The sequence below is a fragment of the Podarcis erhardii genome (genome assembly GCF_964252035.2).
Source record: "Podarcis erhardii genome assembly, chromosome: 8".
Taxonomy (NCBI): domain Eukaryota; kingdom Metazoa; phylum Chordata; class Lepidosauria; order Squamata; family Lacertidae; genus Podarcis; species Podarcis erhardii.
This window is the reverse complement of record NC_138499.1, coordinates 87,623,115-87,650,813: the sequence shown is the minus strand read 5'-3', so window position 1 is coordinate 87,650,813 and position 27,699 is coordinate 87,623,115. Positions and strand designations below refer to the sequence as shown.

Genomic DNA, 27,699 nt, shown 5'->3' with positions numbered 1-27,699 from the left:
GCCCACAAGTGAAGCGCAACACCGCTCGCTCGCCCAGGCTCCTCCTGGCTTCTCACCAGGCCGCTCTCGCGAGACCCAAAACGAGAGACGTGGGAGGAGCGTGGGCGGAGTTATAGCACAACTTGCTTGGCCTCCGTCGGTCGGGATTGGCGCGTCGGTAATGAAAGTAAATCGTGGCTCCGCCCCTCTCTGCCCTGCGCACGCGCACAGGCCGCGATCTCTGCGGCGGTCCTGTTTTGAGCCAGCTGCAGCGAAGGCTCAAGAAAAGCAAACAGAATAGGAAGTAATTACATATCTGTCGATATCGATATCTGTTTATAGATATGTATACGATTACTAAAGGTCCGGAGAAAGAAGGGGAAACCTTCCATTTTATTTATTTATTTCTTAAAATGTGTACTTCTTGATTGTGAAAAACCTCAAAGCTGTTTACAAAAAGGTAAAATCAAGAAAAATCCACAACTCTGCTTTAAAGCATTCAAACGTTAAAATACCAAAGCAGATTAAAATCACTTCCAACTTTCTAAGCATCTGGGCAGGCTTGTCTAAGGCGCTGAACGGAGTACAGTGAAGGTGCCTTCTTGATCTCAATAGGCAGGGAGTTCCACAGTGCAGGCGCTGCCACACTAAACGAGTTTGTGGCAGCTGCGGTCATGGGTCCTTATGTCCACTAAATGTTTGCTCCCAGAATAATACCCAAAACAACAGTGAACAGCAAACCTTCATGTGTGGCTCTAATACTACAGTGGTACCTCTGGTTATGTACTTAATTCTTTCTGGAGGTCCGTTCTTAACCTAAAACTGTTCTTAACCTGAAGCACCACTTTAGCTAAAGGGGCCTCCTGCTGCTGCCGGAGCACGATTTCTGTTCTCATCCTGAAGCAAAGTTCTTAATCTGAGGTACTATTTCTGGGTTAGCGGAGTCTGTAACCTGAAGCGTATGTAACCCGAGGTACCACTATATATGAATTTAGGTGTTAGTAGTTACACAAAGAATTTTCCCAGATTCAAAACCACATTCTTATTTACCTGCAACACTTGAAAGAGACCCCTTGCTTTATTTTCATATCACTACAGTATAAAATCTCCTATATGTGCAAGTGTGTGAAGAAAGGAGAACAGAAAAGCAGGATAATTAGAAAACGGTAGGATAGCTTTCTAGAGAAATGAAGGCAGGTGGGATGTATTTTTTTTTTAAGATGGAGCTATAGATCAGGCACCCCCAAACTCGGCCCTCCAGATGTTTTGGGACTACAACTCCCATCATCCCTAGCTAACAGGACCAGTGGTCAGGGATGATGGGAATTGTAGTCCTAAAACATCTGGAGGGCCGAGTTTGGGGGGTGCCTGCTATAGATAAACCTGGCTGGCTTAGGGAAGGTGGCGGGAGAGCTCTTATACCCCATTAGACCATCACTCCTCCCTCCCTAAGCCAGGCAAAAGAGCTTTTAGGGAACTAGCCTAGTCCCCCAAGTCCACTGACCACTCACCACTGCTGAAAACAAAAAAAGAAAAGTGTTTTATTTAGCATTGCAAGCCTACATCCTTTGGTTGGGCTGTCTTTCCCAGAACTGCTTTCTCCCGATAGAACATTTTGTTTCTCGCTATCATTATTGTGGTCCTGTGGACCATATGCATTTCCTGAAGGCGTTTCATGCAACCCATATATAGCAGTTGAAATCTTCCTTCACTTTTAACTATACTGTATATGCATATATACCGTGTGTCTGGCCATTGTGGAAGCAGTCATGAAAACCAGAATTAACCCTCATCATTTCACATCTATATAATGTTACAGAAAAACATTTAAAAGAATCAATTCACTTTTTTATTTTTTTTATTTTGCATTTGCATTGGTTTCAAGCAACAAAACATAGAACAAGGATAACAGCCCTCCAGCTATAGTTAAGCATCTAAAACAGTTCTTATTAATTTGCTTAATATGGACAAACATGATAATACATTAGCTGTAGCCCTTTTCTCTGGCCCAGAAGTGCCATATCAGGTGTGCCTTTGCCACTGTCACAAAATATTACTTTGGGTAGAAGTTCAGTTTAATTGGGACATCCCTGCTTTGGCTCAGTATGCCTGAGTGTTTCAGTGTCCATAATGATCGCACACTTAACGTTCCCTCTGGACAATACCTCTAAGAGAGGTGCAGCAACCAATTAGAACACAGAATTTGCATTTAAGACAATTAAGTCCCATTAACTTGTGGTCTGTGGGTTGCAGCATTAATCCCATCACACCTTTTAAGGTTGGAAGACATTAATTGCCCTGTTTAGCAGCTGTTGAGTGAAACTGCTGAGCGGCTGTAGCCCTGAATATCCTGTATAGGGAAGCTTTTTAATGTGCAATGTTTTATGTTTTTATATACCTTGGAAGCCAGCCAGAGTGGCTGCGGCAACTCAGTCAGATGGGCGGAGTACAAATACTACTACTACTATTCAGTGCATATATGAGGAAAAGAATAAACATAACTAGCATCAGAGACCTGCCTACTACTCCTGGTAGATCTGGTAACTAAACTATTCCAGGTGTACCCTCCAGTGTTTCTCACTTGTTATGGTAAAATCTGGTTCAAGGCGAGATTGAACAGCGAGAAAGGGGGTGACATGAACTTTTGAAACTTCCCTCCATGTCCCAGAATACAGTGCAAAATACATCCCAGTTACATCATGAATACATTAAGAAGAGGTTGGGTTACACAGATTACATCATGAATACATTAAGAAAAGGTTGGGTTACACAGGATTAACATATAGAGGAGGGAGGGGGGAATACAGTGGTGCCCCGCAAGACGAATGCCTCGCAAGACGGAAAACCCGCAAGACGAAAGGGTTTTCTGTTTGCGAGTTGCTTCGCAAGACGAATTTCCCTATGGGCTTGCTTCGCAAGAAGAAAGCCCATAGGGAAATCTCCGGGGACCTCTTTTAAATGCTGGCGGTGGGGAGCAAAGCATTTCCCCCCCCCCCGGCCTTCAGAAGAGGTCCAGGAAGGCCGGCGGGGGCCGAAAGGCTTTGCTCCCCACCGCCAGCATTTTAAAAGCGGTCCGGGATAGCAGGGAAGCGCTTCCCGCTATCCCGGACGGCTTTTGAAGGCAGGCGGGGGGGAGCAAAGACTTTCGCCCCCGCCGGCCTTCAGAAGAGGTCCTGGACCTCTTCTGAAGGCTGGCGGGGGGGGCGAAAGTCTTTGCTCCCCCCCCCGCCTGCCTTCCCGGGGGCTTTAAAATCACCCTGGGACAGCGGAGAAGTCCTCTGCTGTCCCGGGGTTTTTTAAAATGCTGGGGGTGGGAAGAAAAGCCCTTGTCCCCCCCCCCCCAGCCTTCAGAAGAGGTTGGAGGACAGACTGTCCCCGGACCTGGTCTGAAGGCGGTTTCCATAGGAACGCATTGATTGATTTTCAATGCATTCCTATGGGAAACCGTGCTTCGCAAGACGAAAAACTCGCAAGACGAAAAAACTTGTGGAACGAATTAATTTCGTCTTGCGAGGCACCACTGTATGCAGAGCTGGAGATATGCGCAGATAAGCACATCCTGAGTACCGGTGATGAGAAGACAATGGTCCATGTACTGGCATTGCCCGGAGGAAAGGCTTGGCAGAGTGATTTGACAGGATTAGGGTCTTGACACCTTGCTTGAGGGATTATGGAGGACAGGGGAGGTTTCATGGAGTCCTAGAGAAATTGAGCAAATTGGCACGTTGAGTTTCTATGAATTTTATAGATTTTAGTCCCTTTTGACATTGACAATTGGAAATAAATGGATATATTGTAGCGAAGAAGAAGGTGAAGAAGACATGCCCCCCCCTTCCGTATCACACTGCACCAGCTTCCCTGCCATCTCACTCCTCTCCCTCTTTGCAGGCAAAGAGCCCCCCATGTGCCAAGAAGCTAGCATGCCTCCATCCTGTACTGCAAGCCACTTTTGCCGCACACCCTTTAAAAAAACCACACTCATTGCTTCAGGATAACAGCATTGGACCACACTTCAGCATTAACCTCACCCCCACCCCAGCAAAATGGGTATAAAAAAACTGGGTGACTTTACAGGGTTGGTGTAACATATGCTCTATCAGCCATAGCCTATGATGCCGTAAATATCTATAAATGTTGTAAATATTTACAATTTCAAGGAAGGGACAATCTTTTTGGCTAAATAAAAGATCTGAGTTAGAAATATAAAGAACTCCTGTCTTTGCTGCTGCTTTTTATTTTTGAGTTTACACACTGCTCCCCAGCTACAGTTACACTCAAATTCTGGATTTCCTCAGAGCAGCGTACAAGGTAAACAAACAAACAAATATGCCCCCCATCTGACTGGGTTGCCCCAGCCTCTCTGGGCAGCTTCCAGATCGTAGACCAGGCAAACTTTTTCAGCAGGGGGCCGGTCCACTGTCCCTCAGACCTTGTGGGGGGCCAGACTATATTTTTTGGGGTGGGGGTGAACGAATTCCTATCCCTCACAAATAACCCAGAGATGTATTCAAATAAAAGGACACATTCTACTCATGTAAAAACACGCTGATTCCCGGACCGTCTGCGGACCAGATTTAGAAGGTGATTGGGCCAGATCCGGCCCCTGGGGGGCCTTAGGTTGCCTACCCATGTCGTAGACAATAGGTGTTTCACTCCAACTTTTGCTTTGTCTGATTGAGTAGATCTGGTTTCCTAAATGTCATTCATTGCTATTACTTCAGTCACCCACTAAGAACAATGAAAGGTAGGAGCAGGCAAATTTATCACAAAACAAACAAGTACCTGCATATTTTGCCTCATATCTCAGGCTCTACAAATGCCAGAAACTTAGTTTCCTTTTGTTTTCATTTTTAAAGAATGCTATGTATCTGAGGGTTCTGCTTCATTTGCCCCATGGCACATTCCCATGGTCTTTGCTCAAAGAATTGGGACTTTTAAATTATATATATTCAGATTTGGCTCTACGCAGGGCTGCCCTTGAAGCTGTCTCAGAAACTCCAGCGGGTGCAGAATGCTGCAGTGAGGCTCGTCACGGGGTCTCTGCCATGGGAGCATATTCACCCAGTGATTTTCCAGCTGCACTGGCTTCCAGTGGAGTACGGGGTCAGATTTAAGGTGCTGCTTTTGACTTTTAAAGCCCTTCACGGCCTAGGACCCTCGTACCTATGGGACCACCTCTCCCGGTATGCCCCACGGAGAGCCTCAAGGTCCATAAATAGCAACACCCTAGTGGTCCTGGGCCCTAAGGAAGTTAGATTGGCTTCAACCAGAGCCAGGGGCTTCTCAACACTGGCTCCAGTCTGGTGGAACGCTCCGCCTCATGAGACCAGGGCCCTGCAGGATCTGATTTCTTTCCGCAGGGCCTGTAAGACAGAGTTGTTCCGCCTGGCCTTTGGCTTGGAGCCAATTTGATTCCCTCCCTCTCTTTTTTCTTTTCCTTCTCCTCCTGCGATGAGGCTGCATTTTAATATTTTAATGTTTCATTATTTTAATGTTGTATTTTAATTTTGTTTTTAATTTGTAATCATTCAACTTGTTTTTATTATTGCTTGTAAGCCGCCCTGAGCCTGGCCTTGGCTGGGGAGGGCAGGGTATAAATAACAATTATTATTATTATTATTATTATTATTATTATTATTATTATGCCTTATTGAGAGGAAGAAGGAAATTATTTTGAAAGAATCTAGTGAGTTAACCTGTCAAGCATACTGTATATCCATCTTTCCTATTTGCACCACAGGTACCCATCCAACATTTCCCATGTATTTTTTTAAAAATGTTAATATTAAAATTGCAGTCAATTATAAAAGGAAGCAATCATACTTCCTTAGATACCCTATAGATCCCAACAAAATTGTACCATTACTGGATTGCAATCAGCTCTTTATTTTCAACATACATTTATCTTCCTATCATTTAAATCCTTTGCTCTTTTTGTCATATGCAAAAATATTTGAAACTGGCAAACAGTATCCCTTCTCATTTTAATATTCTTTCTTGCCTCTAGTTTTCAAATTGGCTTAGACATTAAAACAGTTTGGCCACCCTGAGGATTGGGAGAGAACAGGAGGCATGGAGGGTCACCCAGATCAGCAAGGTGCAAGTGTGAGATAAAGTTAGCACTCTTCCTTAAAGCTAACTACGCCATGGGGCCGACTGCTGCTTTTACCCTAGCAGGAAAAGAGGTAAGAATATATTCCCCTTTCAAATACACATTTTTCTTCCATAGACAGAGAAATAGTAGCCATTTACCATTAGGAAAAAAAAAAATCCAATAATATCTGTAGGAGAATAGCCTTATTAGGACCAACTAATATGCATAGTGGGATGTGGGTGGTGCCGTGGTCTAAACCACTGAGCCTAGGCCTTGCCAATCAGAAGGTTGATGGTTCAAATCCCCCACAATGGGGTGAGCTCCCGTTGCTTGTCCACGACTGGACCTAACAGTCAGTGGTCCCTTTACCTTTACCTAATATGCACAGTGTGTTATGGGTAGGCACACTCTATTGTCTCTCAAAACAGACAGGTGCCAACAAGGACCAACTGAAATCACAAAATAGTGAGGGGTAAGCCACTTGAGTTTTCCAGAACACACCTTCTTATTGAAATTTTGCTTTTTTAAAAAACAAAACAGGGATGGGGAAGCAGAGAAAAAACTGGGCATGCTAAGAAAGCTCCTCTAGTGTGTACTTTTAACAGTGTTTGAGACAGAGTGTAGGAAGTACTCCGCAGACTTTATCCTGTGAGATACATACATAACAGATTTCAGATTGCACCACCAGTGGCTATTGGCACAAAGAGGAATTATGGATGTGTAAACATTGTCAGAAGTCATTTCCTGTATTGAGTGTTATTCCAAGGCTGGCTTCAGCCGATCATGGCTCTTCTTCGGAGAACCTAGTGCTCCTCTTACTACCTCACAATCTCCTCCTGACTTTACAAGTCCTATATTGATAAAAAGCCAAAGGTTGGGGACACCACCATGTGACAATTCATGTGCAGGAGGATCCCATGGATGTACAATGGCAGCTGAGAGTTGTGGTGTTTGGGGAAAAGAAGAGTGAGCACATTTGGGGGTGGGAAGGGGTGCCCTATGCTCAGCAGATGGAAAGAGTATTGCACTCAGCTAAACACACAAACTATTGTTTGTGGGACTCCAGTTATTAATTTAAAAGGTTTCTGAAACAGACTGGAGATGAGAAAAAGGAGAGCAGATTGAGGGGTCGATGTGGTCAGGCCCTTGCTGGGTCTCACACATCTACACGGGCACCAATGTCAACAACCCCCTGTCCCCTTTCTGCTTCCTATTTCCTATTTCCACCCTTCACTAGTCACCCCCCTTCCCTCTGGCCCAGAATCAGAACTATGATGGTGCAGAAGTAGAGAAGGAGCTGCTCCTGCCTTCTCTCTCTTTCACCTCCAGCTCTCTTGCTGACAAATGAGCAGTCAACAGTGTTGATGGAAAGCAGCAGCAACAGCCAGGGGCAATGACAGCCTGTTTGAGCCCACTGAAGTGAGAAGTGGACACACAAATGTTTTGCCTGAGGGCCCACAGCATCCATATTTTTGGACTTGCACAGAGGGCCATTCACAATAACAAGGTATTAACACAGATATATCAGCATTGGTAAGCCAAATATTGCATACAGTGTGATTTTTTTAAAAAATCTTTGGTTGGATTCAGTGTGCAAGTGATAGCTCTCAACCTCTGGAATAACTGTAAATCCATCAATTTCATGGAGCAGTCTGTCCCTTAAGTTTGCTTGTTCCAGTATGGCCAGTCAGTGGTAACTTACAAAGTGTCTTGGGAAGCTGAAATGAGCACAAAGGGGACATCAGCAAATATATATAAAGTTAAAACATAGGCTGAGTACGGAGGTTATATGTGGCTTTCTGACTTCAGACTTCTGGTGAGGGCTCATATAACTGAATGCTCCTCCTTTAAAGGAACACTCCTATGGCAAGACCCCTTGGAGGAGCAGCTTAGGATGCATCAGATCTCTGGCTCAGTCAGCATTAAGTTCCCAAACCCAGCTCAGCAGAAGGTTTGCCGGCATAAGTTGCCCATCCTTTTGCTTTTGTCAGCCATTTCTGGAGCCGGCTGTATGTCCCCTACCCCTCTCCCCCAAAGAGCATTTAAACTAAGCTCCTTGGAGTGCAGCAAGACCAGTGCCAGGAACTTTTATTGTTGGTGGACTCTTGTTTTGCTATTCATTTATGTACCTGATCAATGAATAGCATTTGCTTTTGTTTTGTAATGTTGAATTTATTCTGTGTTTGCCAAATGGTCGATTTTGTCATTTTTTAATTCACTGGCACATTCTGTATTTTATATGTTTGAATTTCCATGCTCTGTATTTCATTGTTTTGAATGTTTGCTGTAAGGCGCTTTGGGCACAGTTCACGATTGAAAAGCTGCACATAAGTAAATCAGTCAATCAACCCTGGCTCAGCTGGGGCTCAGCCAGTGGAGCTGAAGTTGCTTCAGCTGAGGCCAGTTTAGAGAGCTTGCCAGGAGGAGGTGGGGCTAGACTGGATGCTTAGCCAATTCAGCTCAGTCTTGGAAACTTTGGACAGAAAACTATTTTAAAAGCTTATTTTCCCTCTCCCGGGCTTAGGCAGGGAAGCAGCTGTGCTGCTGAAGGAATTTGGATCTGGTGTAACTTTACATTCACATAAATTGCACCAGTTTGCTTTACACCAGATGCTTGCGGGATTGCTCCCCAAATCTGTGACTGTCTTCACACTCCTGTTTACTGTGCTCTCCCTGCATTTTCCAATGTGGGCTTTTAAATCCGTGTTCACAAAGTTATCCAAAACGCATATGTAACCAGCACTTTGTTATAAAGTACTGCTGTTTGATGTGTTTCTCAAAGCAGCTTGACAACAACTGGAGTCTTTTAACCATTCTTATTTTGTCTCTAGACAAGTTTTCCCTGTTCCATTAACAACCTCTAGTGTGTACTAAAACAAATCTGACATTAATGAAGCTCTGCTGATATGAAGTTATAGTAATAATAATTTATTATTTATACCCCACCCATCTGGCTGGGTTTCCCCAGCCACTCTGGACAGCTCTCAACAGAATATTAAAAACACAATAAAACATCAAACATTAAAAACTTCCCTATGATGTCTTCTAAAAGTCAGATAGTTGTTTATTTCCTTGACATCCACTACCTAGACTAGGATCCTCTGCTTGGTTCCTTGTAACCTCACTTCTCGCAGTGAGGGAACCGCCAGAAGGCCCTCGGCGCTGGACCTCAGTGTCCTGTCTGAACGATGGGGATGGAGATACTCCTTCAGGTATACTGGACCAAGGCCATTTAGGGCTTTAAAGGTCAGCACCAACACTTTGAATTGTGCTTGGAAAGGTACTGGGAGCCAATGTAGGTACCGGTATTTCAAGTCAGGTGTTATATGGTCTCGGTGGCCACTCTCAATCACCAGTCTAACTGCCACATTCTGGATTAATTGTAGTTTCCAGGTCACCTTCAAAAGTAGCCCCACGTAGAGCGCATTATAGTAGTCCAAGTTGAGAAGTTGAAGTTTATATGAGTTGAGAAATGCACTAGAGGAGTGGGGGACAACACACTTTGCTGTGCTCTAAGGCAAGCAATATGAACACACAGTAATTCCCTCCACGTGGGAAACTAGCATTCCAGGGAGATGTTTTGGGACTACAATTCCCATCATCCCTGACCACTGGTCCTGTTAGCTCGGGACGATGGGAGTTGTAGTCCCCAAAACATCTGGAGGCCTGAGTTTGCCTATGCCTGGCTTAGAGTACCCACCAGCAGTGTGATATGATCCAACCCAGACTTGGCCTTAACAGGGTCTGGGAAGCCTTCCAGTTACTGAGCCTGATGCAGAACCTCGGAATATCAACGTTTCGGCGGGGTCAGACGCTTTGTTAGCTCCAGGGCCATCCTTCCAAAGTCTGTGTGAAATGGCTCCTGGAGGCGCTTTGGCAGCTGCTCCCTCTCTTGGTCCCCAGACGGTGCTCTCTCAGCCTCTCCCCGGGCCCCACCCGGTTTCTGCCTGAGAGATTTCTGGAGAGGTTGTGGGGAACCCGGGAGGCATAGTGGAGCCCTTGTGCTGAAGGGCAGCAGCAGCCAGCCATGTGCGCGGCTTGCTAGGCAGGCGTCAGGGATGCTGCGAGTGGTACCCGGCCTCGGAGTTGCGGGGTTGCTAGGAGACGGGAGGCAGAAGGAACAGCCTCGCGGGAAGAAGGGCGCTTCAGGTGCGCGCCGAGGCGGTGGCAGCGCGTCGCTGCTTCGCCCGCTGGAGGCGCCCGCGCCATCCGAGGGAGCGGAGGGGGCAGCAGCGCCTAGTAGCCCGGGGAGAAGGATTCGCCCGCCCGGCTCTGGGACGCTCTTGGGAGGAGGCTGAAGCCCATGCGGATTCTGGGGAGGCCCGGCTGGCGCGCACCTCGCCAGGAAGGTGCGCGCGATGCTCTGGGCTCCTGCGCGCGCGGAAGGTGCGCGGCCAGCTGGGGGCCGCCTGGCGAGCAGCTGCGGAGCCTGCCTGGTCGCTGCTGCGGCAGCCGGAATGCGCTCCGCTGAGCGCTGACTTGGACGTCCGGGGAGCAGAGCCTCCTTGTCGGCCGTGAGTATTTCGGACCTGCAGTGTCTGGAAACCGAGAAGCAGGACGAGGGGAGCCGGCGGGGGGAGGCGGGCGGGGTGTGATGGGGGTGGGGAAAGGTGCTTGCACAGGAGGAAGAGGAGGAGGAGCAGGGAGGGAGCCGTCGCGCCTCTCCGGAGCGAGGTTTGTGCTGCAGAGGCAGCGGCAGGAGTGCGGCACCGGTCGTGTCCTTGAGAAGCATCCTCCAGCCCAGCGGCGGAGGTGGAAAGAGAGACATAGACGGACAGATTGAGAAAGAGAGAGAGAGGGAGGGAGGGAGGGAGGCCGGGGATGCTTCGTCCCACCGAGAGCGGCCGCGCGCTCGCAAAGGCTGGCGTCGTGTCCTTGGAAAACCTCTAGTAGGGGAAGGAGAGAGGGAGGGAGGGAGGGAGGGAGGGAGAAGCAGGGTTCTGGTCAGGGAACCGCCAAGGCAGAAACGGGAGGCATGAGGAAAGGCTTTTCTCAAGTCAAAGCATCTCAAAATGGAAGCAGGACGTTTCCTAGGGAAGCAGCAGCAGCAGCAGCAGCAGCAGCAGCAGCAGCTCCTCTCTCCCGGGGATCTGGCTGAGAATCTTTGCCCTTGGACTGCTCGTCCTTGCGCCTGACTTCTGAGGCAGATGACTGCGAAAGACCCTTGGTAAAATCTCCAGGAACCTCTTTCTGGAAGTCAAGCGAAACCTCCCTGATAAACTTTCCGCAACCCCTCAGTAAGGCTTCTCACCAGAGGGGTGCTTTTCGATTAGTGGGGGAGCCCAGGAAACAGGGAGCTGAGCCCCGGTACCTGCCCAGGGCACCTTGGCGCCACTGGCCTGGGTGGGCAACCTGCGGGCACGTGGGCACCTGCGGGCCCTGAGCCATGCGCGCTCCCTCTCTCGCAGATCCGAATGTCGGAGCACAGCAACGACGAGGGGGAGGACGATGCCGACCACCAGCACAGCGTTTCCATGCTGTTCCTGCTGGTCCTGGTCTTCTTCGTCATGGGACTCGTGGGATTCCTCATTTGCCACGTCCTGAAGAAGAAGGGCTACCGCTGCCGGACATTCCGGGATGAGCTGGACTCTGATAACAAGGAGTCTCTGACCCAGCTGCAAGATGGTGAGTAAAGGGGGGGGGCAGAGAAGGAAAGCAGTGAGCGGGGGTCTTCTTTCTTTCTCAGCCCGAGGCTCCCCGCCACCTGCAGGCGCAAAGCGGTGTTCCCTCAAGACCAAGAGTTCGCCAGCCCTGGGCTAGCAAATAATGAGTTGGAGAAGGGGGCATGGAGAACTCTACATTTAAAAAAGCATCACTATTTTACCCCACCAGCCTAAATTCTGCTGGTGCAATTTGCTGGAGGGATTTAAGTAATTATATGTGGGCTGCTGGTGGCTTTCAGAGCAGCCGCTTCATCCGTCTTGACAGCTCCCATCCTTTTAGGTTTTGTGACTTTGGCTTTGCTCTACTCAGCTTCGCTTTCACCTATCATGCAGCCCAGTCTTATTCACGTTTTTCTTGCTGTGTTCGATGGGAATGACCCAGATCTGAGCTGAAATTTCCGGATCTAAGCAAAAACGTTACTGGTCTCCCTTCCCTCTTCACCAACTTTGCAGCTCATTTGCACGTTGCTTAAAGTCACCTCGCTAAATTGGAGCTAATAGCTCATATTTAATAATTTGCAAAACTGTAGCCTTGGAATAATGCCAGCAAATACTAGTTTGAGGCAAGAGGTTGAATCTCTTGGTTCAAATCCCTGCTGAACCATAGCCAAATGGATAGTCATCCCTCTGCTGCTGGAATTTATGCAGAGAGGACAGCAGAATAGCTCAGCTGGTAAGAGCATGAGACTCTTAATCTCAGGGTCTTTGGGTCGAGCCCCATGTTGGGTGTAAAGAATCCTGCACTTGATGACCCTCGCGGTCCCTTCTGACTCTATGAAGACCAAGGGTTTAATAAGCCAGTGAGAGACCATACTTCTCCAAGCATCTTGTCCCGGCCTCATGCCAAATCAACTGAAACACATAGGAAAATAGGACCAGAATATCATGGTGGGTTGCATGCTAGAATTAGGGGCATCTGAACTTAGATGGGTGTGAGTGGTTTTCATTATTTTATCCTACCTTTGTTCAAGGAGCTCAGAGTGACCTTTCCCTGCATCAGTCTATTCCCCCAAGCAACCTTGTGAAGTAGGTGAGAGGCTAGAAGACTCGCCCCAGATCAGTGTCCTTCATGGCTGAGTGAGGACTTGAACCCAGGTCACTCCACCACAATGGTTTTCTTGAACTGAGTGGCAAATAATATTTAGGACTCTGAATCAAGGTGGGATGGAAGGCAACAGCAGAAGAGAAATACAGTGGTACCTCGGATTACATATGCTTCAGGTTACAGACTCTGCTAACCCAGAAATAGTGCTTCAGGTTAAGAACTTTGCTTCAGGATGAGAACAGAAATCATGCTCCGGTGGCACAGTGGCAGCAGGAGGCCCCATTAGCTAAAGTGGTGCTTCAGGTTAAGAACAGCTTCAGGATAAGAACGGACCTCTGGAACGAATTAAGTACTTAACCCGAGGTACCACTGTACTGCCTTTTCTGGCAGCTACAGCAAAACTCTTTCCGTACAACTTCAACTAAAGTTGGATGACAAAGGAGGGAGTGGAGGCTGCTCCATTAGGGCAAATGGGGGCACTGCGCCACCGACCTCAGTCTGCTCTCAACCAGCCCCAACCTGCCTGCCTTTCTTGCATTCTGTCCAGGAGGCAGGTACTGCCTATTGGCTTCCTCCTCCCATGGCTCAGTGCTGCCCTTGTAGGACTCAGTAGGGAAGAGGGCGGGACAAAATTAGAGGGAGTTGGCTCTGCCTGTCATTGGCCCTGGCTCCGCCTCCTGCTTGAGTCCCTGCCTTCCACCTGACCAATCGGTGGGTACCAGCCACACCTGAAAGCAGGATGTTCCAGTGGGCATAGCTCACTCCTGCGACAAGGGCTGGTTTTGATACCTCATTCTTTTTTCAGGCCAGGAATGTCCTTGTAATGGGATGCCTGAAAATTTTATGTGTGCGCTTGGCTATTATGCCCCTCAGACTTGCCTGTGATTGCGGCCTGAGCCTCACTGTATGTGATGCAGCTACAGGCATTTTGGGGCCACATTTCTGCTGTTTTCCAAATGTGAGGAGGGAGGGAGGATAGGTAAAGATGAGCAGGGAAAGAAAAATAAAAGCTGTAGTAGTTAGTTTTTATTAGTTTTTCATCAAGGTTGCATTCTACTTTCACCCTAAAGAGCTCAGGTGGCACACATGAATTTATCCTCACAACAAAGCCATAAAGTGGGCTAGAATAAGAAATTGTGACTTGCCCTAGTTAAGATTATGGTTGTGAGGAGATTTGAACCCAAATTTCCCTGCACTTCCTGTGCTGCAGAGTGGTATCAAAAAGACTGTAGCTCCGTTGTTCTGAAGGGCATTGTGGCAGCCTTAACCTTGCTACAGAGTTTTGTCTTTTGTAAATGGCCGTTTTCCATTTATCAAGTAGAAACACATGATTATTGAGCTGTTTGTGAACGATCTCTGCAGGCTTGGCTTAGCTGTTCTACATCTACTAGAGAGATGTCAGATGGCGGGGAATGCAAAGTTTCAAGAGTTTGTGCATGGCTTCTGTCGAATTTAGATTGCAAAGAAGAGGCAACATTTAAGAGAGATATTTATCTTTATAAGTAATTGTTTCTAACAATTGCCACATTGTGTAGAAGTAGTGGGTTGCCAAGAAATACAGGTATTCCTGAGGAATAAACACAGGGACTGAAATGTGTGGGGAAGTGACTGACTTCTTTGAATGGCACCCCTGAGTTTGGGAGATTCAAGTCAAATTATATCAGGATGATTATGAGCAGACTGCGCTGCTATGTGATCTGCTAGAGCAGGGCCGCGGAACCTTTTTTTTCTGTTGAGGATCACATTCCCGCAGGGCTAATCTGTCAGGAGCAGGGCCAGCAAGGTGAAGCAGCTGCCTCAGGTGGCAGGATCCACAGGGGCAGCAGATTTGGCCTGCATGGAATTCATCACCTCCTGCCACTGCACTGGTGGCAGAAACAGCTGTATCTCATCCCTTGGAGGCTGGATCTGTGTCTCCTCAGCAGCCCCCCCCCCATGTTGCCTCTACAGAGGCCTCTTGGCGAATAGGAGGCCCTGCTGCTCTCCCCCTGCCCTTGTTCCATGGCAGGGGCATGCACACCATTTTGTGGCCCACCTCAGCTGCCAAAATGTCTTGGGTTGGTCCTGGTCAGAGGCCACATGTGGCAATGGCAGGGAGCGACAGAGCCACAAATAGTGTAGAGAAGCTCAATTTCTCTGTGTCTCCTTGCCCCTGTATGAAATCAGGCCAAGGGCTGCTTGTGGCCACAGGTCCCGTCCCCCCAGTAGCTTGTTGGGTGGGACAGAGCTGCTAGGTTAGCTTCCTAATTCACTGTTGCTTGCCAGGGCAGAGGGGGCAAGGCAGCAGGGAGATTGGCACAGTGCAAATGCACCAGCTGGGTGTCAGGTTGGTTCCGCTGATGGTTTGCACTATGCCAACCTCCAGCCCCCTTGCCTCTCCTTCTTGATAGTACCTCACCTGCTGGGAAGCTGCAGTAACAGCTGGGGCCCCACCCAGCAAGCCATTTCTGTTTGCACACCTCTGTTAGAGAGAACAGCTTCCCAGGTCACTTTTGCTGAAGCACGGCGCTAGCTGTTCCTTGAGCATTTCAGGGTTTTTGATGCCGTATGGAGATTTATCCCGTCACAAGAGTTCCTATGTTTCTTCTTTCACTGCCATATCTTTTCATTTCAGATGAAGATGAGGAGCTGAATGAGGACACTGTAGAGAAGATAGTGAAGTGCATCATTCAGAATGAAGGTAAGGCTTAACCTTGGTTTAACGGTTGGGAAGTCCCTGTACATGAGGACCTGGCTGTGACACATTTCTTCTTTCTCCCCTTTGTTAGCAAATGTGGAAGTCCTGAAGGAAATGCTGGGAGATGGTGACGCTGATCTCCCACTGCCGGTCCCTGTGCCCAGGTGAGGACAGGGTCCAGGTGACCATAATGCCTATCCCATCTTGGGAATCTCTGCTAGGCCATCCTTCCTTGAACACTGGGCTAGAGGTCAGCTGTCAGTGAGGAAGAGATGGAGAGATTAGAGCCCTTGTCTTTGTGCTAGAAAAGGGCAAAGGGGAAGTCCAGTCTTGAATCCCTGGAGTTCATATGGCTCCCTCAACATTTCATTTCATTACAGTTCGGGTTGTTTTTGGTTCCTGAGGCAGGGAAACCGAATGGGGTCTTCACTCCCCAGTCCATGCTGGGATTGTATTGTGGTAGATGCGGCTAGCGCTGTGGTCTAAACCACCAAGCCTTGGCTGTAGTCTAAACCACGGAGGTTGGCAGTTCGAATCTGCGCAACAGTGGTGAGCTCCCTTTGCTCTCTCCCAGCTGCTGCCAACCTAGCAGTTCAAAAGCACATCAGTGCAAGTAGATAAACAGGTAGCATTGTGGCGAGAAGGTAAACGGCATTTCTGTACGCTCTGGTTTCCATCACGGTGTTCTGTTGTGCCACAAGCAGTTTAGTTCTGCTGGCCACATGACCCAGAAAGCTGTCTGTGGACAAACGCTGGCTCCCTCAGCCTGAAGTGAGATGAGCGCCACACCCCAAGACTGAACTTAACCATCCAGGGGTCCTTTATACCTTTTGTACTGTGGTGGTGGTGGGGTTGTGTTTTTGTACCACTCACATTTATTTCAGTGGGGCTTCCTTAGGAGAACTTCCTGGTAGCTTGAACTCCGTGGGTCACATTTGTCTGTGTGAATCTCAGAACCTCTTGTGCTTGTCTCATGGTAATGTGCTGGTCGCGTCTTGAGGGTTGCATCCTTCTGTTTAGATTGAGTGGGGCAATTATGTTCTGAGTTCAATGACTGTTGTGGCAATTAGCTTTCTGTTCTCTTTTCTCCAGCAGCCTCTGCCCACATCGCAGCAGCCAAGATGCTGGCCTGCCCCATCACCACACAGTGCACTTGGGCTCAACGCAAGCCCCTTGCATCCACTGCAGTAGGAAAAAGAGGCACCCGCTGCATCGACAGGGCCGCTCCAAGGAGGGCAAGGGCAAGATGCACCCGGGGGAGACCACGGTCTTCTCTGTGGGCAGGTATTTATCAAGAGACAGGTCTTTCTTTATTTCCATGCTATCCTTCATTTTACTAGATTTCAGCATAAAAACATAATACAACATCTTGGAAAATCAGTGTAAAGGGAGTATAAGAAATGCACATTCTTCGGTTGGGAGAAGGCATTCACCATAGCAGGTGGCAAGGCAAGAGCGAGGTGCGCAAGGGTGCTTTCTCCAGTTGTTTTGTTTTTACATTTTCCCTCTCCTAACAAACGGTGTGTGTATATATATATATATATATATATATGCAGGTTTTGGTGTCCTCGACCCGAGGACACCAAAACCTGCATTCCTGTACCCGTGAAAATCTACGAAAGCAAATATATATATATATATATATAGTTAGAATATTTGTAGACTGCACCCTCAAATAAAATATTAAGTCACTGGTACAATAGAAGGTATGAGTGCAATAAAACATACCATAAAACAATGCAAAATAATAATAATAAAAATGACTGGCTCATCTTGGAAAAATTCAAACAACTATGTTGTTGTTGGCACCCGTCTCTCTCAGGAGACAATGGAGGAGTGCACCTTTGGGGGTGAGGCCAAACTGTTAGAAAGTTGCAGAGCCTGCAGTGGCTGTAGAGACTGATACAGGAGTGACTCCCCCCCCCCCCACAACTGCTCGCCCCTGCGTTTTTTTTGCTGCGCTTGCAGCACCAAAGTGAGCTCTCTGGGGCTCAAGCCCATGCAATGTGTCTGGAGGTCCTGGGCTACCCAGACGACAAGAGCCACCCCCCCCCCTGCCCGGAGCCTTGCTGATGTGGTCCAAAGGAAAACATTTGGCACCAACTTGTCTGCAAGAGTTGCCAGAAGGAGGCACACAAGACGCCATCCAACCTCCTTAGGGAATCCACACCAGCTTTTTGTAGGGTTTATATAAACAATAACTATGCTGGGGTGGGAACTGAGACACTCCAACTCCCGAGCTAGCATAGTTTGATCTCCATTTTGGGGGCATGTCAGGACATGGTCAGGTGTTGGATACTTGAAGCTGAGCCTCCCTCTGGTCCTCTGGTCCAGCTCCTTTTTGGTCTTCCTAATGTTGGTAGGGCCAGGACTACAGAAGTTTCCAGAATGGTGAGAAAGTGGGAATCCAGCACTGCATCTCGCTCCTCCAAGGTCAGAATTCTTGGCCTTCCAGGGGCCACGGAATTGCAGGGCCAGGCATACAAAAAGCAGCAACAAAAGGGAAGAGGACACATCATTTCTCACGTGGTGAAAAGGAAACTTTCCACACCAAAACCAATCTGTTTTGAATAAGGTGTTTAATAAAGACACAGTAGAGGATCCCTTGAATGGGACACCCTCCAACGGCCCATCCAGTGCCTCACAACACTGAGCCCACATGAAGAGATTTGCCATTATTCTTAGTGAGTGAATGGTGCTTGCCTGGGCTCCATGAGAGAGAGTGCATTTATATTCTCAGCTAGTTTATTAGGCATACTTGTCAGATGAAAAGTGAAAATAAATCAAAGACAAAGAGTGAGGGGGTCAGAGCACCAGCTTGATGAGTAGTGTCACATGGTTTGACTTGGAAGTGTTGCAGTTTTAGCCTCTTTCCTGAGTCTTTGAGGAAAAGATTTAAATGATGTGGGAAAGGGCTCCCTAACTGGTTTCCACAGGGCTCATGTCCAGCCTTTTCTTCCCATTGAAGCATTCGCTCCTTTTCCTTAGCATGTTCTTCTAATCCAGCATCCGTGGGGAGAGTGAGAGGTGGACACCAAAATACAGGAATAATAAACCTATTTGAAAGTATCCAGGGAAAAGCTATGCTATTCTGCATTGGAGAGTAGCTAGTAGGATATGGTTAGTAACTTAGCCACAAAAAATATAACCAAGTGCCTCAGAGTTTTGCTTTCTGTTCTGTCAGGAGACCTTGCAACCCAGATGATGAGGGTTCTTACAGGATGATTTGTCACTGTTGATTCACCTGACTTCCTTTATCCCCCCCCCCCCACTGCAGATTTCATGTCACCCATATTGGGAAGAAACAGGACGAGTCTCTCCCTGGTAGCAAACAGGACCTTGAATCTGCTGATGCAAACCAGGAAGCCCACAGCAACGAGAAACTCCCATGGGAGGGCTCCCAGAATGGAATAGTCCACAAAGGCGAATTTCAGCAAGGAAGACTCCAGCAGGCAGATCCTGAAAGTGAAAAAGGGTCCAAGGAAGAATGGGCAGATGAGTCCACCCAAGGAGAAGGCCCCATGAACACGACGGCCAATTCAGATGTCTCCATGAATGGACCAGAGAGGAAAGAAAACGCTACGCCCTGCTCATTGCAAGAGGCCAGCCTCCTAGGGACTGCAATAAGCAATGCGTCCGAGACAAACTGCTCTACGGGACCCAAGTGCCTTGGGTCAGAGGATCTGGAGAGGCTGGATAAGGACGTGGCTGCCTCTGAGGACGAGGGTGTTCAAAGGGCAGCTAATGATGTATCAGAAAAAGTAGCATCCAGACTAGATATATCAGGAAACGAGATCAATAGAACAAACAGCACAGAACTCCAGGTAGATAATGTTATGTCCTCTCTTTCCTCGTCTTACGGGACACCCCATTTCTCTTTCTGTGCACAGGGATACTAAGAGCATTGTTGACTAACAGGTAACAGCCCTCACAGCACATCCAAACTAATGCCACTGAAAGGGCCAGGGGTTGCGATTCACGGATTCTCTTGAGATAGTGGAGGAGGATAAACAGCCAGTGGGTAACTGTTTACATGTATCAAAAGATCCAATCTTCAAGCAGGGAGCACAGAGTACCTAGCACTGAGAATGAAGGTGTATCTGTACCCACTTACCTACCTACAGAAGCTGGTGCAGCACTGTTTTCCTGCTGCAGAGGGAGTTCTGCTTCCCTCCTCTAATGATGCATGCACCCAGTGACGGAAGAAGGGGGGTGCATGGGGGGTGGCGGTCCGCCCCAGATGTCCTCACTGAGGGGGGTGACAAAATGAGGTGTTTAAAAAAAAAAAATGGGCTCACGAAACTTTTAGGAGTGACGTGGTGGCTTAGGCACCTGCAGGTTCCACGCTGCCTAAAATGGCAGCATGGGACTTGCACCTGCCTACTGCCTCTCCCTCAGCTGCCCTACAGCTGAGGGGGAGGCGGCGGAGAGGCTCACCCCGCCCCACCCCCACGGGTTGATTGCCCTGTACCCGGCTGCAGGACACGCCCCCACACCAGGCCCCCACACTGCTTCATGTGCTTGACTCTGAACTGTTGTTCTTGGGCAAAATGATCTGAGGGAGGCTCTGTATCTTGCCAGAAAAGAGGGAAATACAGTGGTACCTCGGGTTACGTACGCTTCAGGTTACAGACTCCGCTAATCCAGAAATAGTACCTCGGGTTAAGAACTTTGCTTCAGAATGAGAACAGAAATTGTGCAGTGGCGGCAGCAGGAGGTGGTGCTTCAGGTTAAGAACAGTTTCAGGTTAAGAACGGACCTCCAGAACGAATTAAGTACTTAACCCGAGGTACCACTGTATATATCCTAAGAAGTCCCACTACCCCAAATCTATTTGTGTCTGGACTAAGCAAGTGTTCTCCAAAGGGAAGAACTGTGATGAAAATAAGAGCAGAAAGGTAGCTGCAAGAGGATTTCCCAGGGCAGGAGAGATTTGGGAAGAACATTAATCTTCCAAATGTTACAGCACTAAGAATTTTAGTTCCATGAACATCAAAACATTAAAAAAAACATAAAAGGATAAAACTAGGAAGGTGCAGGACTGTAGTGAGTTCAGGTAATAATGGGGATACAACAGCAAAGAGGAAAGAAAATAAGTGTTTGAACTGTTGCTTACTGCCAAAAGTAAGCAAATGCTGACGAAATGAAGTGTTTTTGCTTCAGACGCCATTGTACATAGTGAAATGCAGACCAGAGAGGCAGCAGAGGCACCCTTTACAGAATGCTTGGCTAAAAGCTATACAAATTCACAAGTATTGTTTTAATAACTTCTAGGATAGCTGCCTTGTTGTGGTTAAATGATGGAATGCAAATATATTCAGGAAAACAACATACAAGCTGAAATCAGCTTAGAAGCAGTAACTTCAGAATATCCATAGAGGGTTATGAGGTCAAAAGGTGTAGAAACCAATCTATCTCTGAAGTGGCAGAAATGAAAAATTGCATACTATTTGAAATAGGACACTCAGATATTGGGTATATTATTCTTGCTTAAACTGGGTTTCATATTTGTTCTTTGTGTGTAACCTCTTACCCCATTTACACTGGCATTATTACATATCCAACATTTTCTTGGTTTGACAGAAAGAATTTGGTAGGTGGAGGAGATGGAGCATAGAGTTTTATATAGACAGGATGCTACCTGCTGTACCTGCTAAAACCATAATTTTGAATTGCATACCACTTAGAGACAGCCCAAGTTATTTTAGCGCCTGAAGCAGCAAGATATAAATATAACCTCCCTGGCAGTAGTAAATTATTAATTGGCAGGTTGCTACCTTTTAATAATGCCCTGTATCTGCTATCTGAGATGTGCCACCTCAGCCTACCTAATGGTAGAACAGGCTCATAAACTCATATTATTTTAATTTTTTTTTTTTTATAAATATTTATTAAAGTTTTTAAATATAAATGCACAAATAATAAACAATCTTACTTCTATCACAGACATAATTTCATGACTTCTTTGGACTCCCTCGCGTCTCCCGCTCCCATTTACATCGTTAAAAGTTTTTTCCAAACAAATTATCAACTTGTTTACAATCTCATGTCCAAATATAATCTAGCACTTCTTCCAAAAAGTTTTATATTTTCTTTAGTCTCACTTATCATCAAATTTCAAATCTAATTTAGTGGTGGCCAATTTTTTATAATCTAGCATCCTTCTTAACATTCAACCAAATTACAATGTTTTTGTAAATACTTCTTGAATTTCTCCCAGTCTTCCTCCATCTTCTCTTCTCCCAGGTCACGGATTCTGCCAGTCATCTCGGCCAGTTGCATATAGTCCATCAGTTGCATCTGCCACTCTTCCAGTGTGGGTAGATCTTGAGTTTTCCATTTTTTTGCGATGAGTATCCTTGCTGCCGTTGTTGCATACATAAAGAATGTTCGGTCCTTCTTTAACACCTTCTGGCCGACAATACCCAGAAGGAAGGCCTCTGGTTTCTTAGTGAAGGTATACTTAAATACCTTTTTCAGCTCATTATATATCATTTCCCAGAATACCTTCACCTTAGGGCATGTCCACCAGAGGTGAAAGAATGTTCCTTCGTTTTCTTTACATTTCCAACATTTATTATCAGACGAATGGTATATTTTGGCAAGTTTAACTGGGGTCATGTACCATCTATATATCATTTTCATTACATTTTCCTTCAGAGCATTACATGCGGTGAAGTTCAGCCCAGTGGTCCACAACCTTTCCCAGTCCTCAAACATGATGTTATGCCCAATGTCCTGTGCCCATTTTATCATAGCCGATTTAACCATTTTGTCTTGTGTATTCCATTTTAACAGCAAGTTATACATTCTAGATAATACCTTAGTCTTTGGTTCTAACAATTCAGTTTCTAACTTCGATTTCTCCACCTGGAACCCTAACTTTTTATCATTTTTAAAAACTTCTTTAATCTGAGCATAATGTAACCAGTCTCGCACCTTATCCTTCATTTTCTCTAAACTCTGCAATTTCCAATTGTCTCCATCTTTTTCTAATATTTCCCAATATTTTGGCCATTTGGCCTCCATATTGGGTCTTTTTAGGGCCTTAGCCTCCAGAGGTGAGAGCCACCTTGGAGTTTTATTTTCCAGTAAGTCTTTGTATTTTGTCCAGACATTAAACACTGCTTTCCTGACAATATGGTTCTTAAAGGCCTTATTGATCTTAACTTTATCATACCATAAGTATGCATGCCAACCAAAAGCATTGTTAAAACCTTCCAAGTCCAACACGTCAGTGTCTTCGAGAAGTAGCCAGTCTTTTAGCCAGCAAAAAGCTGCGGCTTCATAGTACAACTTTAAGTCTGGCAGGGCAAAGCCCCCTCTTTCTTTCGCATCTGTTAATATCTTAAACTTAATTCTGGGCTTTTTGCCCTGCCAGACAAATCTGGATATATCTTTCTGCCACTTCCGGAAGCACTCCGTTTTGTCCACAATCTGTAATGTTTGAAACAAAAACAACATTTTTGGCAATACATTCATCTTAATAGCAGCAATTCGGCCTAACAAAGAAAGCTTCAATTTTGTCCAACTATCCAAGTCTCTCTTAATTTCAGACCAACATTTTTCATAATTATCCTTAAATAGACTCAGGTTTTTTGCTGTTATGTTTACCCCTAGGTATTTTACTTTTTTAACCATAGTTAGTTCTGTTTCTCTCTGAAACCGTTCCGACTCTATATCTGTCAAATTTTTTCCCAACACTTTAGTTTTCTGTTTATTTAATTTAAATCCTGCCACCCGACCAAAGTCCTGTATCAGTTGTAATACTCTTTTCGTACTAGATTCTGGCTCCTGCAGAGTCAAAACTAAGTCATCTGCGAAAGCTTTCAATTTGTATTGTTTCGCTCCGACCTGAATCCCTTCCACCAACCGGTCCCCTCTGATTAAGTTCAAGAGCACCTCCAGAACCGAAATAAATAACAAAGGGGAAATCGGGCAGCCTTGTCGTGTTCCTTTTTCAATTTTGAACTCTTCTGTAACCACATTGTTAACTATTAGTTTAGCCTTTTGTTCTGAATATATTGCGTCAATCCCATTCTCAAACCCCCGTCCCACTCCCATTTCATTCAAATTTCCCTTCATAAATTTCCAAGAAATATTGTCAAAGGCCTTCTCCGCGTCTATAAAAATTAACACTGCTTTTGTATTTATATCTGTTTGCAAAAGTTCCAAAACGTCAATAATGTTCCTAGTATTTGCAAACATATGTCTGCCTGGGAGAAAGCCTGCCTGGTCTTTATGAATTACTTCATTAAGAACTCTTTTAAATCTACTTGCCAAAATGTCTGCAAATATTTTGTAATCCACATTCAGAAGGGAGATGGGACGATAGTTTTTAAGTTGTGTCTTTTCAGCTTCAGATTTTGGTATCAATGTGATAAAAGCTTCCTTCCACGATTCCGGCGCCTTCTTCCCTTCCATAATTTCATTACAGACCTCCATCAATGGTTGGATCAGATAGTCTTTTAATGTCTTATAATACTTGGAGGTCAGGCCGTCTGGCCCTGGAGATTTGCCCAATTGCATGTTCTGGATAGCTTGTTCAATCTCTTGCTGTGTTATTTTGTTATTCAGGATTAATCTGTTTTTTTTGTGACAACTTTGTTAGTCCATTTCTTTCCAAAAATTGTTTAATCTCAACCTCATCTTGCGGCCCTTGAGTGTATAATTTTTTAAAGTATCTCTGGAAGCACTTTCTAATTTCCATGGGGTTCTGGATATTTCTTCCTTCAATTTCTAGGTTTGTAACTGTATTTAGTTTCTGTCTCTTCTTCAACTGCCAGGCTAGCAGTTTCCCACATTTATTTGCCGATTCAAAAGTTTTTTGTTTCATTAATTTAATCTTCCATTCTATTTCTTGGTTTATCAATTTGGAATATTGAGCTTGATATAGTTTAATTTCTCTCAGAATCGGCTGTGACTTCGGATTTGATCTTAATTTCTTCTCCAATTCTTTGATTTTCTGCAAAATCTTATCTTTCCTTTCATTTTGTGTTCTTTTCTTTACAGTGTTCTGTTGTATCAAGAACCCCCTCATCACAGCTTTGCTTGCGTCCCAGATAGTTCTTTTTTCCACCGTAGTGTTCATATTTATTTCAAAATAGTCCTTCAGAGTTTTTTGGGCCTTCTTAACGATCTCCTGATCTCCAAACAAGCTATCATTCATCTTCCATCTAAAGGAGCCGGTTGGCAAAAGTGTCATATCCATCTTCAGCGCATTATGGTCGGAGCAGGTCTTTGGGCAGATTTCCACTTTTCTGACCTTGGGTGCCAGACCTCTAGATATCCATATTTGGTCGATTCTTGTCCAAGTCAGTTGGGCTTCAGAGAAGAATGTTCCCTCTCTTCCCAGGGGGTTCTTAGTTCTCCAAATGTCAATCCAGTCCATATTGTCAGCCATTTCAAAAAAGGTCTTTGGCAGTCTGCCATCTTTTGTGACATTTTGATTTTGTGACTTATCCATGTTTGACAAACTCATATTATTTTAAGATGTGCTTTCCTGGTATACATTATTTTTTTTAAAAAAGAATACATACCTTTTAGCAATTGCACATCATGAGTCTGCAGTGCCCATTAAAACTGCCACATGTAAAATGGTCTTTAGACAGGATTCCACCTCTTTCCCTGACTGGCCTTTTTATAGAATCATTGTTGAAGCTCTCTAATCTCATATCTGCCTCATAAGACTTCAGTGAGTGCCAATTAGCTCCTACCTGTAAATCTCCTTGGGGGTTTTCACATGCTTAGGAAGAGGCATGATTCCTAAGCAACTCCTGGCACCAGTGCCCACCATCAGGAGTGCCAGCTTGGCCCCATGACTGTGGGTGCCCGGGGCCGTGGGTACCATGCAGCGTGCATGGCCCTGGGACCAAAATTTGTGGGTGCCTGGCCCCTTCATGGGGAATTTTGTGGGTGCTCAGGCACCCAGGGGCCCCAGGGAGTTGGCACCTATGCCCACCATTCTGGGCACTGGCATCTCTCTCCCACTCATACGGCCAACCCAGTTCCCATCCCCTGCTATTGTTGGCATAGACCATCTGGCCAAATCCTAGCCAGTATAGGGACCCCTATGTGTTCTTCCAGGACCCCTAAAAGCCTCTTTGCCACTCTTGCCCCGCTCCTTAGGTGCCATGTTGTGGGGCTTCTGGGGTTTCTAGTAATGTTAGCTACTGGTGTGACCCTTTCCCTGCTTGTTTCTTGCCTCTTTTCTCCCAGGAGCAGAGGCTGGTGGTGCAGGACCCAGGAGTATCCATGTGACGTAAGTTCCACACTCTGCTTGTCAACAGCTGGGACTGAGGGTTTGAGTGTCGCCACAAAACCACTCCCAGCATTATGCTGGGGGGAGACCAGACTGCCTGACAAAGTATGTAATGTGCAGGTCGGGAGTAGCTCTGATTTTACTGGACTGGCAAGAGGTGACGGGATTCTTTGGCACATGGAAACCAGACGGGGACTGCTGCTCTCTGGGCTTCTCTTTGTCCTCCGCAGGCACCAGAGCAATCTGAACCACGTTGCTCTGAGGTGGAAGCTTCACAGCCTGCCAGTCTACTGCTGGTCCCCAGGGGAGGATAGCTATCCTTGTACCAGGCCCAGACTCTTTCCGGGGACACGTGAAGTATTAGGTTAGGGTTTCCACCTACGCAGAACATGGGAGAGCTCAACTTTCACCATCGTTCACCTCCTCACCCTTTAAGCACCTATCTCCTCACTCAGCGAGGAATGGTGTTGGGGACACTGTGATGATAGCCATTGACCCGTTCAGCAGGCATCTTGCCAAAAAGTGTTCACAGTGATTCCTCCAGCAGATCTAGTACCATAGCTCATCAGATTGGGTCCATAAGCATATATGCCTGCAGCACCCAGAAGATCCAGGGCTCTCCTTTGGTGGTCCTGTGGCAGCCCCAGTGTGGACAGCAGCAGAACAGCCCTTTTACCACATTTATGGTCAGTTCCACACATACCTAGAAGCAGTGACACTTTAGTTAAAACTACCAGTCAGATCCACAGCCCTGTGAGGTATGTGCAGGCCTAGAGAAGTTATAGGGCGTCTCATTTGCCCCAAAGGAGGGTTCACATCCCACCACAGGGATCAGGCTTTTTGGAGGGTAACACTTCCAGGTGTGTGTGTGTGTGTTTGATTGATTGATTGATTGATTGATTGCAATGGAAGGGGTCACACGGAAAAAGATGAATTATTCTAACAGCCATTTCACAGTAAACAAAGACTCTGAGCTGCTTAGTATGAGAGAAAAAGGAGAGAGGCAGTTCAGTCCTACCACATGGAGAGGGAAATTCAGCTGCTGGAAAGCAAGGGTGGGCGGTCTGGGTAGCAACAGAAATTTCAAACCAAAAGTGAGAATCAGTTCATACCAGGAGGCAAGAGGGTGTTAACCTTTCTTGGTGGAGGGCGAGGAGGACAGGAGGACACAGTAGGGCAAGGAAAGGGATCACGGTCCTAACATGCAGCCGGTTTTTTACCCTGTGTGAGAAAAGGGAGAACCATGCCGCCTACCCCCATCCAGAGAAGGGTTCAAGTCTCCCAGTGGGAACAGTGACTGGGGGGGGGGAGCCCTATTGTAATGGAGTGAGAGAGGAAACACCTCCTTGGACAAGCAGCAATGGAAGCGACAACAAAGCAAGGTCACAGGAGCCAAGACTGAACCGGCCAGGAGGATTGGGGAGCGGGAGGGAGCAGGATTAGCATTGCCACATAAAATAGGAGGGAAATGGTCAGGTCCCACTTCTGAGGACTTTGCTCACCAAGCTCTCTTTTAGCATTTGACTGGAAAGAATATTTCTAGACAGGCAATTCTCCACTTGCTGAGCCAGAAGATCTTGGATGGGATCTCTCTAGTCTTGCCCTGTGACCTCTTCTCCCTCTACTCCCCACCCCACTGCTGTGAGTGGGATAACCCCAAGCCACACAAGCTACTCCTAAATGACCCGACTGTAAGCACCTGTGCAGGTACAGTCCAGACAAGGCCCATGGTTCAGTTGCTGGCTGTGGACTCCTAGGAGAAAGGGCTGGGAAGAGACGCAGGCAATACAGTGTTCCCAGAAGATGACGGGGTTGGGAGTTGACTCTTGGCAGTCCAACTGCATGGCTGATCTCTGCAATAGTAACCAGGGGGTAGTGAGGTGTGAAGAGGCAGCCCCTTTCTGCTTGCCAGAGCATAGTCAGGGGTGACAAAGATACAGATCAGGAGTTCTGCTGGGCAGTATTGCTCACGACCCCCCC

At 46.6% G+C, this 27,699-nt stretch overlaps 1 protein-coding gene across 5 annotated transcripts in view; it reads left to right on the top strand.

Moving 5' to 3' along the window:
• The first annotated feature begins 6,054 nt into the window (after positions 1–6,054).
• The window catches only part of RELL2 (RELT like 2), a 23,588-nt gene continuing 1,943 nt past the window's right edge, over positions 6,055–27,699 (top strand). The window contains exons 1-8 of one of the 5 annotated variants that reach the window (XM_081872836.1): positions 6,055–6,164; positions 7,403–7,580; positions 11,482–11,698; positions 15,396–15,461; positions 15,550–15,622; positions 16,551–16,742; positions 18,736–19,282; positions 25,677–25,719. In XM_081872836.1, coding sequence (XP_081728962.1) covers positions 7,512–7,580; positions 11,482–11,698; positions 15,396–15,461; positions 15,550–15,622; positions 16,551–16,742; positions 18,736–19,282; positions 25,677–25,718 — 1,206 coding nt within the window. In that variant the 5' untranslated portion in view covers positions 6,055–6,164; positions 7,403–7,511 and the 3' untranslated portion in view covers position 25,719. Of the gene's footprint in view, positions 6,165–7,334; positions 7,581–10,172; positions 10,588–11,481; positions 11,699–15,395; positions 15,462–15,549; positions 15,623–16,550; positions 16,743–18,735; positions 19,283–25,676; positions 25,720–27,699 lie in introns of those variants that run through there. The other 4 variants (XM_081872837.1, XM_081872835.1, XM_081872838.1 and 1 more) reach the window with 4 other exon arrangements.